This window comes from Lobosporangium transversale, assembly GCF_002105155.1.
Source record: "Lobosporangium transversale strain NRRL 3116 chromosome Unknown BCR41scaffold_1, whole genome shotgun sequence".
Lineage (NCBI taxonomy): Eukaryota > Fungi > Mortierellomycota > Mortierellomycetes > Mortierellales > Mortierellaceae > Lobosporangium > Lobosporangium transversale.
In genome coordinates, this window is record NW_019028979.1 from 1,080,158 (window position 1) to 1,095,465 (window position 15,308).

The following is a 15,308-nucleotide window of genomic DNA, read 5'->3' on the forward strand; positions in this document are numbered from 1 at the left end:
GTCTCGTGTCAGGGCTCAAGCTCACACGGTTTTCAATGTTACTCAAGAATACAACACCTTGCTTAATGACACATATTAGATACTTAATCCATATTATTAAATACATATTTTGTACATGTATACTTTTACAATCAAATAATTTGAATCATCCATTGCATTGATAGTGATGGCGATGATGATAGTGCTACTCAATTTTCACTTGGATATAGAACGAATTACGCATTTTTTTCCTCTCTTTTTAGTCAACTACATTATTGGAAGACTAGAGCGCATAAAGAAAAGAGTGAGCAAGCGAAGGAAGGTGTGATTAGAAAAGATGGGTAGATGTCTGGACGTCTCATGCTATCCATACTTCCAGATAAATGAGAGAGTATATGCACTAATCATCGCTGTCGAGGAGTAATACTTGATGATGTCAAGGATGATGAATTTTTTTAGTCCGCATACTCTAACGGTACGAGACACTAAAGTGAGGCACTCCGCACACGACTGCAAAAGCAGTAGCAGAATGGAACACACATACTCCAAGGGAAATTTTTTATTTCCTTAGCCCCCCTGCAAGAGCATTTTGGGCCAATCGTAGAATTTATTTTATGCTGGAGGCGCAGGGCTCGCTCTCAAGTATCGATAGTTGAAATGATTGAATAGGAAGCGTCCCTACTATTCTCACGGGATATGCTAGTGTTCTCGGTCCAAATACATTCGTACAATCAGTCCATCGAATTGTCTTTACTTATTGGATATCAAAGGTGAGTTTCTTTTACTATACTACTCTGGGAAGCAGGGATCGGTTAAGACTTGATCCAATAGTAGAAGGCCGGATATAAAAATAAAAAATAAAAAACAAGTTGGTTTGTCAATGATGGCTGATGATGACTGATGAGTTTTTGTTGGTTTAGCTGTTAGTTGCTTTAAAGTTCCATGCGAACAAAAGGTTTTTTTTCGACAGGCCAATCCCATGAACTTGATCATGCTCTTCCCAGGGTGACCCAGGCCTATCACAAGAGAGAAATCTTTTTTTTTTTTTCTTTTTTTCATTTTGGGGCCTTTTTTAGCTTGTGTGAGCTTACAGTATGCTGATAAAAAGGGTTCATTTCAAGACCTCTTCTGAGTAAAAAAAAAAAAACATGCACTTTTCTTTGTTCTAAACAAAGAGACTGAGAGCTGGTCAATCAAAGGTGATGCATTTCATCGACCCCCTGCTTTTTTTTTTTTTTTTATTTTGTATAAGGAAGCATCTAGACTCTCCTTATCCTGACCTTGATGAGAAAAAGAAGATGTAACTGTTGCGGTTATTGTTTTTATTTTGTGCGATAGCTCGTGAGAAATGCAGCAGTCTTTTGACAGGAGAGAGAACTAGGAAATGACGAAGCACTATGGGGTGAAGCAAGCTGGCCACAGTTGCTAACTGTTGAAGAAGTAGGTTTAGCTTTTCATTCATAGAATCAACCGGAATGCAAAAAAAAAAAATCTCACCACAGCAGAGCAGGCACTGCCAGAAGACTTTGCCTGCGGAAATATTTTGTGATTCATTTTCTTTGGAAACAAAAGAAACAAACATCCAAACAAAAGAAAAAGCGACACTCACGCGTCTTAAGCCTGCACAACCACAACCTACATGCAAACAACGGCGTGTTAATCTGAAGGAGAATTTTATTTATTTGTTTGTATTGCTTGGCAAGACTCATCCGCGCAATTCTGCGCCAGAGGTGAGCGCGAGAGAAACAAAAAAGCAAGTGAGCAAGCAGGACACACAAGTTCAACCCAATAGAATTTGTGTATAAATAAAAATCTAATACAAATGAGATGTACTAAAGAGAATCAAATACTGAATGCAAAGATGTAATAATAAAATAGAATCACAATAGAGTAACCAGGGAGGACATGGTTTTGGATTTAGATCCAATTGAGCCGACAACAGACGAAGCCATCCTTTTGCAGTAGCGAACACACAGGTGCCAATTGCGATCCTGGGGTTGAGAATAGGGCAAGAACTTGGAGGAAGGGTCGTGGGTGCTTCACACGGGTATGTGATCTTCTTGCTCGAGCCCAATCGTACAAGGAAAAATTTGTATGAACTCTTCTCAATTTTTATCTCTTTCCCTTCTTACTTTCTTTCGCTTCTGCCATTATCCTTCTTTGACTACTTACCAACCCTTATCCCTCTTTCTCTCACACTCAGTATCCATCATAGTCAACTCCAACTCCCCACTCCCTCTCTAAATTTTCACTCTTATTCTCATTCTTCCTGTTTCTCTCCATCCTCTTACGGTCACTACCCATATCTTTGCTACCTTCCTCCCTCTCATACACATATAATCGTTACCTTCTCTCTCTATTGTCAATTCATCCACATCCTATTTACGTACCTGTAAGTGCTGAAAGATCCAAGATACATCCAGACATACCTGACTTGGTCTCTTTGTTTCTCCATTGTGTCTATTGTCTCTCCTCAGCTATTCTCTGTCGCGATCCTCTTTGCCACCACAGTCAATTTTTTTTTTTTTTTTTTTTTTTTTGGTTGAAAGATACCATAGTACTGCCGAGTATTCCTATTGATGCCGAAAAGGAAATGACATGCTCAAAGAGTTGTGATACTCACCAATCCTTTCCTCTACCTACTTTTCCTTTAGCATCCCATTCACTTCATTTGTATACCTTTCATAGCCAATCATGAAGCCAACATTTGCTGCTGCGACAGCCGCAGTTGAACCTTCTTCCCAACATTATGACCACTATTATTCTTCCACATCCTCTTCAACTCCCAGAGCATTTTCTCCAGAGCGGAGTTACAGCCAACGTCCTCATCAATACTCGTCATCATCTTCTTCTACAGCCTTTTCCTCCTCTTCGTCTTTTTACACCCGTCACCATCCCGCAGACGATCAACATTATAGTCAGCATCGGCACCAATCAGGCGGCTATCGCCAGCATTCATCAGAGTACACTGAAGATTCACGCAGTCACCCTCACCACTCGCATCGGTATGCAGATTCATCACAGTCCTCACATTCTGAACCCCAGCCCCATAGCTCCTATTCTCCGCGCCCAACTGGTGCCCAACATGCATATCATCAGTATACACAAAACTACCATGCTTCCGGACAAAATGCCAAACACACTGAGGGATATGAGGGTAAAGTGCGTAACACAACCCGAGACAACAACGACCATTTAGTAACAGATTCATCTGCCAGGGACCAGCAACATCACCATGATCAGTATGATCGTGATCCTACTTATGGTTATTTGAAAGCACATTCACCGCGTTCACCATATTCTCCAGCAGATGAGAGTCCTCCCTCATTAAAATATAATTTACCACCTATCGAGGTGCCAGAAGAACCCTTCTACCGCAGTGATCTTCCTGGTCGCCACATGCGCTATTTTAGCAATGTGACCAGCCAGGACCGCGAGAACAGTGATGGTTACTTTTCTTCAGCTCGACATGTTGCGCCAAGCAACACGACCGGTAATTTTGGTCACGGGCCATCCATTAGCCAGTCGTTGGAACGATTCGAGAATACTCGACAACGGCAATGGCTTCAGCAGCAGCGTCAGCAAGAGCAACACGAGCAACAAGAACAGCAGCCTCAAGGTGCTCGCTTACCCTCCCTCTATACTGCATTGCCTGAGCAACGGCCAAGTGGTAGTTCATCTTCGATGACACAAAGGTATGAGCCACAACAACCACAGTCGCTGGCTCGTGCACGCTCGCCTACACGTCCTATATTAGAACATCGTCATGGATCAGATCATCCTTACCAAGAATTCTCTCAGCAAAGTCAGCAGTCGTCGCAGCCATCAGGTCAAATGAACAAGGTCAAGCCACTCCAGCCACGTTCAATCGCACCAGCACCTACTTCCTCAATTCATCACAAACCTCTCGCTTCTCCAACTACAACAACCTTTGCTCAAAGAAAGGCAGCAGTTGTCCATTCTTCTGCTCGACATAGTATGATGAAGATTGAACCCAAAGATTTAGACTTCATTGCACCCTATCATCATGTACAGCACTATCGACAGCATCAGGAACAGTACCAGTCATCAGCATCAAGTGAAACACGGCACGATATCAAACGCAAGTGGGATCGGGATCATTCTCCCATCCGTACTGACACACGCTTGAAGCCATCCCTCGAGCCAGTCCAGCAGCTGACTGAGACAGCCTCTCAAGAACTACATCTCCTTTCGCACCGTTCAATTCCTTCTATACAAGCTCAATTACGTGCATCGGTCCAGAAGAAGAACATCATCAACGATAACCAGCAACAGTCTATGCGAACAAAAATACAGCGCTATCAGATGACAACAATCCGATGCTGGCATGGTGCCATCGCTCAAAAGTCATATGGCATCGAGAAGCGATACCTCTGTCCCCCGCCCATGGTTCAAGTGTCTGCAGGCGTGAATACAAAGCTTATTCGTGATGAACAGCCTCATGTGATCATGTCTATCTTACATGAGAAGCTGAATGGTGGTCCTGGACGCCAGGCCCAGAGCGGTAGCGAGAACTTAATGGAGCAGGATTGTGCCCTTGACGATCGCCTCAAGTGCTCGTTTAGAAACCTTCATGTAACAGGCACTGGCTCAGATAGCTCCAAACGATTCAAGCTTGGTCTGCAAGTCTTTTTGAACAAAAACTCGGCCATCCCGACAGCCATTATGGACTCGAACCCAATTCCAATTATCTCTAAACCATCCAAGAAGACCGCTAAGGCTGGTAATGCCTCTTGTTTCATTTTGAATGGAATGAGCGTCTCTCTTCTAAATCGTATCAACGCCCAAACAGTGCGAACAAAATACATGGCAGTTGATAACAACGCAGTCTGTGCTAAGATTGGTTCTTGGTCTTCTTTTACGATTAAGATGGTGAAGCCTCCTCCAGCACCTCCAGTCAAACTGACCACAACTAATAATGTTAACGTATTCCGGACCCCTAATCACTCGACCAAGTATGTACCAATCCGCATGAAGGGCGATGGTGGTCAGCCCGTTGGTATAGCAAGGCAGCCAGAGCAGACCGCCACATCATACCACCAGCAGCAACAACATGGTCCATACCGCCATCAGCAGCAACCACATTCGTCGCAGTCGCACATAGGTTATCATCAACAGCAGCAACAGCGACATCAGCAACAACAACAGCAACAGCAGCAGCAGCAGCAGCAACAAGACCAGCAGCAAGAGTCCAATTACGTTTTCTCCAATTCTGAACCAGTGCTTTATGGCTCAGAGATTGTTCTCATCAACGATTTGACTGGGATCGCAACGGACCGCTTAATCATCCGCAAGGTCGAGAACGGCAAGGTGATTCGCAATGGAAGCGGACCTGTTAGCCAGATGCAAAAGATTGTATTGCAGCATCCGGACCGTGTCCATTTAGAAGATGGTCGTCCTTATTATCTCAGCGCATCTTCTATTGGTAGCCCCAAAATCGAAGGCAAGATTCCACTGCAAGCCGCTATGGATCGCAGTCCTTTACTTGAGTATAGGACGTCGTCCAAGAAGGCTTCTATTTTGGATTTGACAGAGATTTCCGAGGAAAATGAAGACGAATACTATACAGATGAGAGCTACCATGGTAGACATGGCCAGGCATCTAGACGCGTTTCAAAGGGAAATGAGAATGTCTCAGTCGATGACTTTGTCTGTTGGACCATCGCTGGTATTGGTAAGATAACTTACTAACTTGCTCTACACCTTTTTTTTTTTTTTTTTTCTCTTTCAGAGGTGTTTTCTGCCCATGTTGCTGGCCTTTGAATTAACGATTATCTCCGCATTTATAATAGCCAAATTTGACTACACTTATTTCGGGCCAATCCCACTATCAAACGACAATGAGGTGAATCCTCATAAGATACCTCAGGTACTTTCGCACCCACGCTACAACAGCCAGTCCAATACGCTGATGATGAAGGTCAAGAACGTGTTCGAGAGGCTTTCAGCGGCTGATGAGGAGGCCCGTCTTCGATCCACGTATATTGATGACCCTTATGAACGTAAAATGAGTCTCTCTGAGTTTGTGTACCGGCGATGCGAAGATGTGAGGCAGCCTATGGAGGATGAAGAAGGCCCTATTCAACTCTGGTTGGCGCAGCATGGCCCTATCCGTATGAGACGTCGTCTATTGAAGGATGTACTTCCCTCAGGATCTGAGGAAACAGAAAATGGGGCTAGTCAACAGGATCAAAATGATAATGATGAGGATGATGCCTCTGACCTCGAGGCTGAAGTCGAAGCCAAGCAGCAACAGCAACAACAACAGCAGCAAATGGAAGACAAACTGCCCAAAATCCCAACAAAGCCCAACGCAGCGTACAGTCATCAGCAACTAAAGCATCAACAGCAGTTAAAACAGCAACAACAAATGCAAACTCAACAACAACAGCAGCAATCTGCCAAGCGTGCTAAGATACTCAGACGCCCAATGGGTTTGGAGGCAGAGCTGCCTTATGGCTGTGAAGTACGTGCTGCTATTGACAGTGAAGGCAATGCGCATGCAGAAATGGACCTTTTGATGGTGGAGCGTGCTTCGGGTATTGCTTACCCAACTGGCTACAAGGTTGTATACTCGCGTAGCAATGAAAGCACCGAGTGGACTGTTGAAGTTGTCATAGCCTAAAAAAGCAAGTCAGGTCATTGATCTGTTTGTTGCTTTTCTTTCTGTAACACTATAAGTTATATGTATAATAAATCAGTCCTTTTATTGTAATAACTCGAACTATCTCTGCATAAGGATCCTTAGAACTAGTCATAGCCACCATAGCTATGTTGATGCTACTAATACTACTGGTACAGCTTCCAATAACAATTCTAGAATTGACACCAGTAGTTTCTATTTTGATTCCTTCCAAAGGGTTAAAGGTACTATAGCAGGTGCTGGAAAAGCTTGGTACTAATGTGGACATGACTCCCTCATAAATACGACCTGTAATAATTACGCCGTGCTCCTGCATCCCCGATCAACTTTCAGCCATCAATAGATATATAGCTAGGGGTTCCGCAGCCTTGAAGTTGAAATATAATCACAGGCCGGGAGTATCGCAATGAAGGCATGGTAACCTGAAGAAGATGGAAGTGGATATATTTTAGGATCAAGATCGTCATGTTGTCTGTATGTTGGGAATATAATGAGGGGATGATTGAGTCCTTGCAGATCAGCCTTGATGGCAACGCTTCCTGCTCAAACTGCTGGAGTTTTCGATGCTAAAAAAAAAAAAAAAAAAAAAAAAAAAAAAATGCTGAATAATAAGATCGCGCCGTGTCTCGTGCTTTTATATATTTATTTTTGCTTACGTCCTGCATTACGGGAACATGTACATGTGAGGGCTTGGTAGGGAAACATGTTTTTAGCCTGCGGAAGAGACACCTCCCAATGGGAGCACGATGGCTTGTCACACCATCTACTCAAGTCGGTTGAGTATGGTAAGCGTGGCCATCACTAATCTTCACCTTCCAGTGTGGGAACCCTTAGTAAACAATTAATGCAGCATACAGATATTTACAGAGGGATACCAAAAATAATAATCTCAATCTGAATAATGATGTGGTGTTCCTTGGTCCTTCGATACCAAAGGTTGTGTGATAGTTGATCTAATGCCGCTTGCTTTGGAAGAACAAAGACAAATGAGTCCTATGCTAATTTTTCTGTTCGTTTGCTACGTAGCGCCACCAATCTCATGTTTTTGTGTAACCAGTAAACCAGTCCTTCCATCCAGAGCGATTTTTTGCAATCATACAAACAGTGGTCAATCATCAGTATTGCGTTGACCGCAAAGGAAGGAAAGAAAAAGAAAGAAAAGAGGTTTAAACAAATATCATCATCAATAAGACTGTAAGAGCCCTGATACATTTTTTCCACAGCTCGAACCCGTAGTCAATTGCGGAAGGGTTTTGAGCTCGATAGCCTTGAAAACGCATAGAAGCGGCGTCAGTTATGACTAAGCAAGCGAGCTTCTTGACGTGTAAAGACGATCTTTCACAACCACACAAAGCTCCCAAGAGAATACCGACATCCTTGCCAATCCAGAAGTGTCTTACTGCCTTCTCTACTGGCGAATGGCTTCTGTTGGCGCTACTCCAAGAGATCTTTTGGCGTATGGAAAGGTCAAGTGGACTAATCAAACAACTGAGGTGAGCATCCAATCCATCCAAACCGTGTTCAATTAACGGAAGCTTACACTTGTACACGCACTTCTTTTCTACGTGACATTAACCTTAGCTATGTATTTCTTTTTTTTTCTTTTTTTTTTTTTTTTTTTTTTTGTATCGGAAGTTTGAGGAATGGGAGAGTCCAAGAAAAGCTCGACCCCCTTCAGGGTCATGCCTGTCTTGAATATCATCGCTCCTGACGGAAAGGTAAAGCATTATAAGTATAAATAAGAAATATGCATATAAACAAAATATTTAATAAGCTTCGTGTCTTTTCTATTAAACAGGAGAACTTTATTGCAGAGTCTATCGTGATCGACCACTACCTTGCAAAAAAGTTTGGACTGTTGGGGGACAACGAGTGGGAAGAGTTCACGATCAAGAGCCTGTACAACAATATTCATTATCTTCGTGAGCGCTCGCTCATGAGAATGACATGAACATATCCAGACAAGCGCAGACAGGGATTGGACACTTTCCTCAAGCAGGTGCTGCCTGAATTTATTGATGACCATGAGTTTCATCTAGAGGCTAGTGGATCAACGGCAATAAGGTAACCGTTAAAGATAGCTTCTTTATGATAACACTTTTTTTTTTTTTTTTTTTTTTTGTTCAAACTGATTAATCATCCCTTTTGTAAACTAAAAGCTCTCACTTGCAGATATCCATCTGGCCAATGTTATCGATCACTTTTCGCACCTTCCTGTCGCTAAAGGAATTATGGCACAGTTCCAAAATAGCGAACTGTTGTGGAGGGTCAAGGAGAGTGTCGAACGAGGCCCTAACATTGCGGCATGGAGGGCCACGGATGAGTTCAAGACTTTTGCTCAAGGATCCATCGACATTTACGCTCGCTCTGCTCCTCCAATCGAAGAAGATGCCACGACTAAAGAGGCTTAGAAAACCAAAGTATGTCTACCTACCTTCCTGCCTTCCTGTCTCTCTTAGAGAATGCAGTTGTGTAAATGAGACCATAGTTTATTGAATGAACGAATAAGCAACATTTGTACATTACCTGGTCAACATCATTTAATAAGAATACACGAATAAAATGTTACTTCTTACAGAAGCTCTCGTAGATATCTCTTCGTACGGTCTATTCATAATGATGCCCACTCTCACAACTGAGTCATCTTACACATCAAAACCACATCCTGGGTAGTGCCAAGACGGTGAACGATCACAATGGTCGCTCGATTGATATGTGTCTTATATAGCACCTCCTACATCAATATCTCGGATTTATAATCTAAAAGCTAAAGCATAAGTCTTGCTCGATAACAATAACTTGGAATTCTGTCCGCCAGATAACTGTGAACACTTGTCATAAACATGTTTTTCATACTTGTTTGCGGATAATATCATTCATAAAATTATGGGTGTTAGCAGCCTAAACTGCTTTGACAACTTGCTCACGAACCACAGCCTGATCATCTGTAATTTTGTGGCGAAAACTATCCCCATTCGAGACATCGAGCAGGACAAATCTGATTCACAAAAGTCATATGGAAGCACAGTTAGACGTAACCTTACTAAGAGAAGCCTGAACGACCCTCTCATACTTTATAACCAAAGCAGATATAGCCTCGTCTAACAACAAAGTCTGAGGATCTTTAATCAATTTGCGAGCAATACTAGTAGCAATACCTTGCTTATGGGCGTCAGATAACAAAGCTCCTTTCTCTTCAACCATGGCGTCGTACCCATTTGGCAGACTAGCTAGATAGGTAACAGGCAGCCTCAATCCCTTCGCTGCTGATCTTTATAAGTATCGAGAGTATGCTTTGTTCAATAATGGCGTTAATCCGAATAACATCCAGTGTAACCAAGCCATCCGAAATAATTATTTGTATTTATATTATATGCTCTGCCAAATAAACAATAGTGGACCTACTGTCCGACCGGGATTAATACCAACATTTATCATTTAAATAAGGATATCAGAGCGGCTCGAATCGTGGGCAGACGCAGAGAATCCTAAGAAATTCAGGAGGCAACAAGTCCCGTATATGTTATGGTGCACATATGACTACACAAACATTACCTGAATGTAAACTGACAACAAAGTTGTTAATAAAGACAAACACACGAACGAAGGCGGTGTGTGTGCGACAATTTTATCCATTCTCCTTTTTTGACGAATATGACTATTTCTGGTAGTCATTTTTGTTGTGGAAGCTTTATCTCCATTTAAAAAATTACCAGCAGGCCCGACATTCCCTCATTTAAATATCTCTTTTTTCTTTTTTTTAAAAAAGCCGCCAACTATTGGGCATAACTCACTCACCCTATTTTCTTATCAAGGCTCTAATAACAATCATGCAAAACTTCAAAGAGCGGTTACGGGATAGATCGTGCTGAATGGTTTCAAAATAAGATAGGATTTATAACTTTACAAAATAGTAGGAATCAAGGATTATACAGAAAATAAAAGAAGTGTACTTAAAAAGGAAATATAGACGGACAAAAGTTTTTAAACTATACTTTCTCTAGCACTGCATAGTTTGGCTATCAAACAACAAGGTATTAACCTTCTCAACGCTCTTGCGGCATTCATATCCGTCCTTAGACTGATGCTGATTATCTTGTTGTTGATGCTGTGCTTGCTGTTGCTCTTGCTGCTGCTTTTGTCGATGTTGTTGTCCTTGCTGTGGGGTGGATGATGCATCCACATGATGATCGTTTACAAAAAAGGGCAGGCTTCCACCGTGATGATCAACATCCTCTGTCAGGGTCGACATGAACGAGTCGTGGGATGCTGTCGATCCATCTGGAGAATATCCAGAAGGTGTATCACACTGTGTTTGTGCATCTTGGCGTGTACTGCCAGACATGCTAGATTCTCCATTATTATTGGGTCCATCGTCTGAGAGCGATCCTTCCATATCCATGTCATCAGATGAAATTGCTGGTGGGGAAGGAGGATCCGCTGTATCATCTTCCATCATGGCATGCTGCTGTGGCGGTTGCGACTGTGAAGAAATAACTCGAGGCTGTTGGCCAGCAACTGGTTGAGTCTGTTGCGAAGCAGGTGTAGGGACAAGAGTGGATTCAAGGGCAGCTTGCATCAGATTAAGCGCATGAGAAGCGGTGAACGTATGAGAGGAGCCTTCGAAATCACCTGTAGTCTGGGTCATTGGGACAGAAGTTTGTACAGATTGATGGATTTGCTGCTGTTGTTGTTGCTGCTGCTGTTGTTGTTGTTGCTGTGGTAGTAATGATTGTGTCTGCTGAATGGCTGTCTGTTGAACAGTATGCTGGTGCTGAAGCAAATGAGAACCTGCTTGTTGCATCAGATCGTACCCCGTACCAACTGTCGAATCAGCATGAAGATTACCCAACTGCAGTGGATCTGTATTAAATGAACCCAATCCGGTAGAACCATCGACCTGAAACATCATTGAGTCAATGGGTGCAAGTCGAAGGGCTTCAGGTAGTTCCAGAGGATTGGCAAAGAATTGCTGGTCTTGCTGAGGATCTGTGCCACCAAATGCAATAGCAGCCATTGCCACTGCTGTCGCAATATGGCTCTGCCACATGGAACTGAGTTTGGTGGAGCTTTGATCCTTACCCTCGGGCAAAGGCATCGAAAAGTTTCCATAAGGATGACGAAGTTGAATCGAGGGCGCAGGTCCTGGTCCATCTTTAGCAAGTTTGGCCAACCTAGCAGCTTCATAAATATTTCCAATTGACGTTGCCTGGAGTTGCGTCATGTCGATGAACGGAGCTACGAACGTCGAAATATCGATGAAAGAAGCTGCCATTTCTGTCGGAACAGAACTCGTTTGGCTAGCAAAGACATCCAAAGCGACAGCAATCAATGATTCTGCCACAGGGAAAGTCTTAACCAACTCGTGAGCAGCCTTGACAGTCTTGGAGAGCCCAGCACGTGTCGTCTCACGGTTACTTGGTGTGGGAGTGATAGCATTATGGACATGAACTGTGCCTGCAGCCAAGAGACAGGCCATGCCATAGTAGCAAGTATCACGGAGTTGTCCATGGAGCATCAGTGAGTCCGCAATATGACAGACATTGGTGGCAGCAGCGGTACAAATATTCCTGGAAGACACTAGAAAGTTAGGATCAATGGCAGCAGAGTTGACAGGGCGGAGATAAGGGCGATGCAGCATCGTAAGAGTAGTGTAGTAGAACATGTGCATCAAGGCAGTTGGTGGTGAAGGTGGGTGATTCGAATTAGGCGACATGGTGTATGGTGTGTACATGAGTTCATTAGGGAGTGAAAGGAACCACGACGTCAGACTGTTGTGCAGCTGAGGGAGTTGTGTCCGAGAGATGTCAGCCAAGAATGCGCCATTGATCTCGGCTTCGATGCAGTGCATTGTATTAAGGACATTGCCCATCTGCATAAACAACTTAACAGCCCATAACAATCGGCAAGAGATAATCCTCTCGGGCTCATATGGATATTCGACTGCATCGTCGCCACCAAGCTCAGAAATCCAGTCATCTGATGGCATCTGAACATTATATTCCTTGTCGCGCAAATTTAATGGTCGTCCAAGGATTCCTCCTCCAAGTCGGTCTGCAATGTAGACAGCCCACCAAACTCTCTTCCTGATTTCAGCTTCTTCGGGTTCGTTCACTTGGACGTCTTGGCGATGTAGACCAATATCCTATTGAGCAACAAAGCGTTTCATACATATGACTGTTAGTGACGATCAAAACATTAACTCGGAATAATGGCACAATACCTCTATCAATTATTGAGTGGCTTACATGAGCAATGCGTGTGGCCATTCCAGTGTAAAGCCAGCCACCTGAGTAGTTACCAACGGCGTACTGATGATGAGACATCAGCAACAACGCCTGTACAGTACTGATATGAGAGACATGGTACGTCTCGTCCAGAATAATCTTGGCTCGATTGAAGTATTTTGTAGAATCCTGTTTGATTAGCGGGTCGTCTGAGTACCAGCAAGCATTGCAAAATATGGCGTTGAGAATCAAGATTTGTGAGAGATCTGGCCGCTTCTCTTCGTACTGCCGCATAAACGACTTGCGAATGAACATGGGTGCAAATGGATACATGTAACGGAAGAACAAACTGAGCAGATTGTCCATCTCTGCCTTGGAGGGAAGTTCACGCTCGCTAGTCATTTGAAGCGAGTGGGACCATAAATCACTGTCATTCAAATGAGCCATAGGCAGAGGATCTAATTGTCGTCAGTAGAAAACAATTGGTTATTGTTGCTATTTGTTAACACAATTGATCATCTAATTATACTTAGTTAAAATACGTACAGACGCCTTTGCGGTAACGAGAGCTGAGCTGACATACGTAGAACCCGGAACTACTGCCGTGGAAACTATGATAGAGCAAGCAGACCAAGGAGAAGAGTAAATAGAGTTAGTAAAAAATAAAAATAAATAATAGAATCCACCTGTGATTCAACTCTGTTGTCAGATTTGTTTGATTGGGATGTGCGGCAGACAGAGAAGGCAAATCCAGCGTGCAAGCATGTTTGCCCACTGGAGACTTTTACTGCTGTGAGATAGCACACATCTTCCTTTTTGCCCAAAGGTAAAGTGGAGAATATTATGTGGTCTTCACAAGACATGCGATGCGAAATGCGATACGGGAAAAAGACTCTTTGTGATGTATGATTTTAGTTTAAAAAACCAAATAAAGCTGATGCGTTCTTAAGTGTCACTTACTGCTGACCATGTCCGTCCAAGCTCATTGTGCTCACAACAGATTTGAAATCCTCCCCTTTATTAGTCCCACATGAAGAGCCCCCAATGGAAGATGTCGAATCTTGTGGGTCAAGAAGTGATGAAGGTGAACCCGGGTCACTATCCCGATCAGGTCGTGAATCTCTTCGCTTTGCCTTGGGTTTTGTGGACCCCTGATCTTTCGAGACTCGCTTTTTGTTCATATTGTTGGATAAAGTAGGTTGGCTTGGATTAGAGGTAGAGTAAGAGTTGGAAGAAGACGGTGATGATGAGGAATGAGGATCCATTGTATTGACTTCTGATCCAGGTTTAAATGACGATGTTGATTTTCTTGAAGTTGACGAAGAGTGCTTTTGATGCTTCGTAGTTATATCTGTGGATGGTTGATAGGGAATGTTGTTGTAACTGGTTTGGCTTGTATAACTGTAGGAATAAGCAGGCGATGGACTTGGACTGAGACTAGAGAAACTTGTTGCGCTACTAGCAGACATTCTTCGATCAGATTGATAGTCCATCGAGTCTCTATGTTCCGTCATCTCATCGCCAGAGAAGGAGGAAGTCGATGATATGGAGCTGCGATCATGTTGATGTTGATGATAGGATGAGGGATGGGTACCGTTATTGTTATGACTGTTCTTAGAACGGTGGTATTGTTGCTGTGAATGGTCAAGTGAGGTGGAGGATGTGGATTGGGAAGGGCGAGGTTGCTTAGCGTAGAGACTTGAGGGACTGTTTGTCTTGAGGAATAAGGCCTCGTCAACAACACATTCAAGATTATGGGTGACACATCGAGCGCAGTTTGGCGTGCCAGTACACCTGAGCTTCTTGCGACGGCAGTTTGTGCAGGCTGTGCCGGCTTTGAGTCGCTTTTGACGGACAACTGGAGCTTCCATAATTTAGGGTATAAAAAGAATTTGAGTTGTATGAATGAGTGTGTGGAGAGAACGAGCGCACAGAATGTGAGTAATAAGATAGTGTCAGAAAATTTAGTGCAACTGTGAAAGAGGGAAGGGTATCAAGATCAACGTGGAATGCAAGGTGATAATTAGTATAAAGATGAGTGTGGAGAACAAGAAGATTGGATACAGATACAAGAAGAGACAAAAACAAGCAAATAAGAAAGAAAAAGAACAAACAAGATAAAAAGAAAAGAAAGAGGAAAAAGAAAAGGGAGCCACGCAACATGTTTTTGAAAGATCAGAGGCGAGTCCAATCAAAGCCAAGCTAATTTTTTGAAGAACGAGAGCATTAGACATTAGTACCAACTCATAAATATCATATTTACAAACAATCAGACATCGACCAAAATAAAACGGATGCTTTTTTACATTATGTTTGCTTGTCTGGCAATGATCTCCCTACTCCAACCTCAGTGCTAATATTGAGCTCAGGTTTTGTGGAGAACACGATATCAAACTTTGCAATCGCGGGAATTGTAACCCATGTCCCTGAATAGCACT

General features: G+C 43.1%; 4 protein-coding genes across 4 annotated transcripts; 2 read left to right on the forward strand and 2 right to left on the reverse strand.

Moving 5' to 3' along the window:
* Positions 1-2,673: 2,673 nt before the first annotated feature.
* On the forward strand, positions 2,674-6,625 carry BCR41DRAFT_391331 (hypothetical protein; the record flags this gene model as incomplete). The annotated part of the gene is made up of 2 exons (XM_022028344.1): positions 2,674-5,674; positions 5,793-6,625. 2 exons carry the CDS (start codon positions 2,674-2,676, stop codon positions 6,623-6,625), a joined length of 3,834 nt encoding a protein of 1,277 aa, XP_021886589.1.
* Positions 6,626-8,325: 1,700 nt separating this feature from the next.
* On the forward strand, positions 8,326-9,054 carry BCR41DRAFT_391332 (hypothetical protein; the record flags this gene model as incomplete). Its single annotated transcript, XM_022028345.1, has 3 exons — positions 8,326-8,361; positions 8,442-8,565; positions 8,816-9,054. The coding sequence occupies 3 exons, from the start codon at positions 8,326-8,328 to the stop codon at positions 9,052-9,054; spliced, it is 399 nt and encodes a 132-aa protein (XP_021886590.1).
* A 490-nt stretch (positions 9,055-9,544) lies between these two features.
* Positions 9,545-9,847, reverse strand: BCR41DRAFT_391333 (hypothetical protein; the record flags this gene model as incomplete). The annotated part of the gene is made up of 2 exons (XM_022028346.1): positions 9,545-9,588; positions 9,688-9,847. 2 exons carry the CDS (start codon positions 9,845-9,847, stop codon positions 9,545-9,547), a joined length of 204 nt encoding a protein of 67 aa, XP_021886591.1.
* A 665-nt stretch (positions 9,848-10,512) lies between these two features.
* BCR41DRAFT_8274 (fungal-specific transcription factor domain-domain-containing protein) lies at positions 10,513-13,405 on the reverse strand. Its single transcript, XM_022031039.1, has 2 exons — positions 12,892-13,405; positions 10,513-12,788 (listed from the first exon to the last, which is right to left on the reverse strand). Exons 1-2 carry the CDS (start codon positions 13,315-13,317, stop codon positions 10,644-10,646), a joined length of 2,571 nt encoding a protein of 856 aa, XP_021886592.1. The 5' UTR covers positions 13,318-13,405; the 3' UTR covers positions 10,513-10,643.
* Between the last annotated feature and the right edge of the window lie 1,903 nt (positions 13,406-15,308).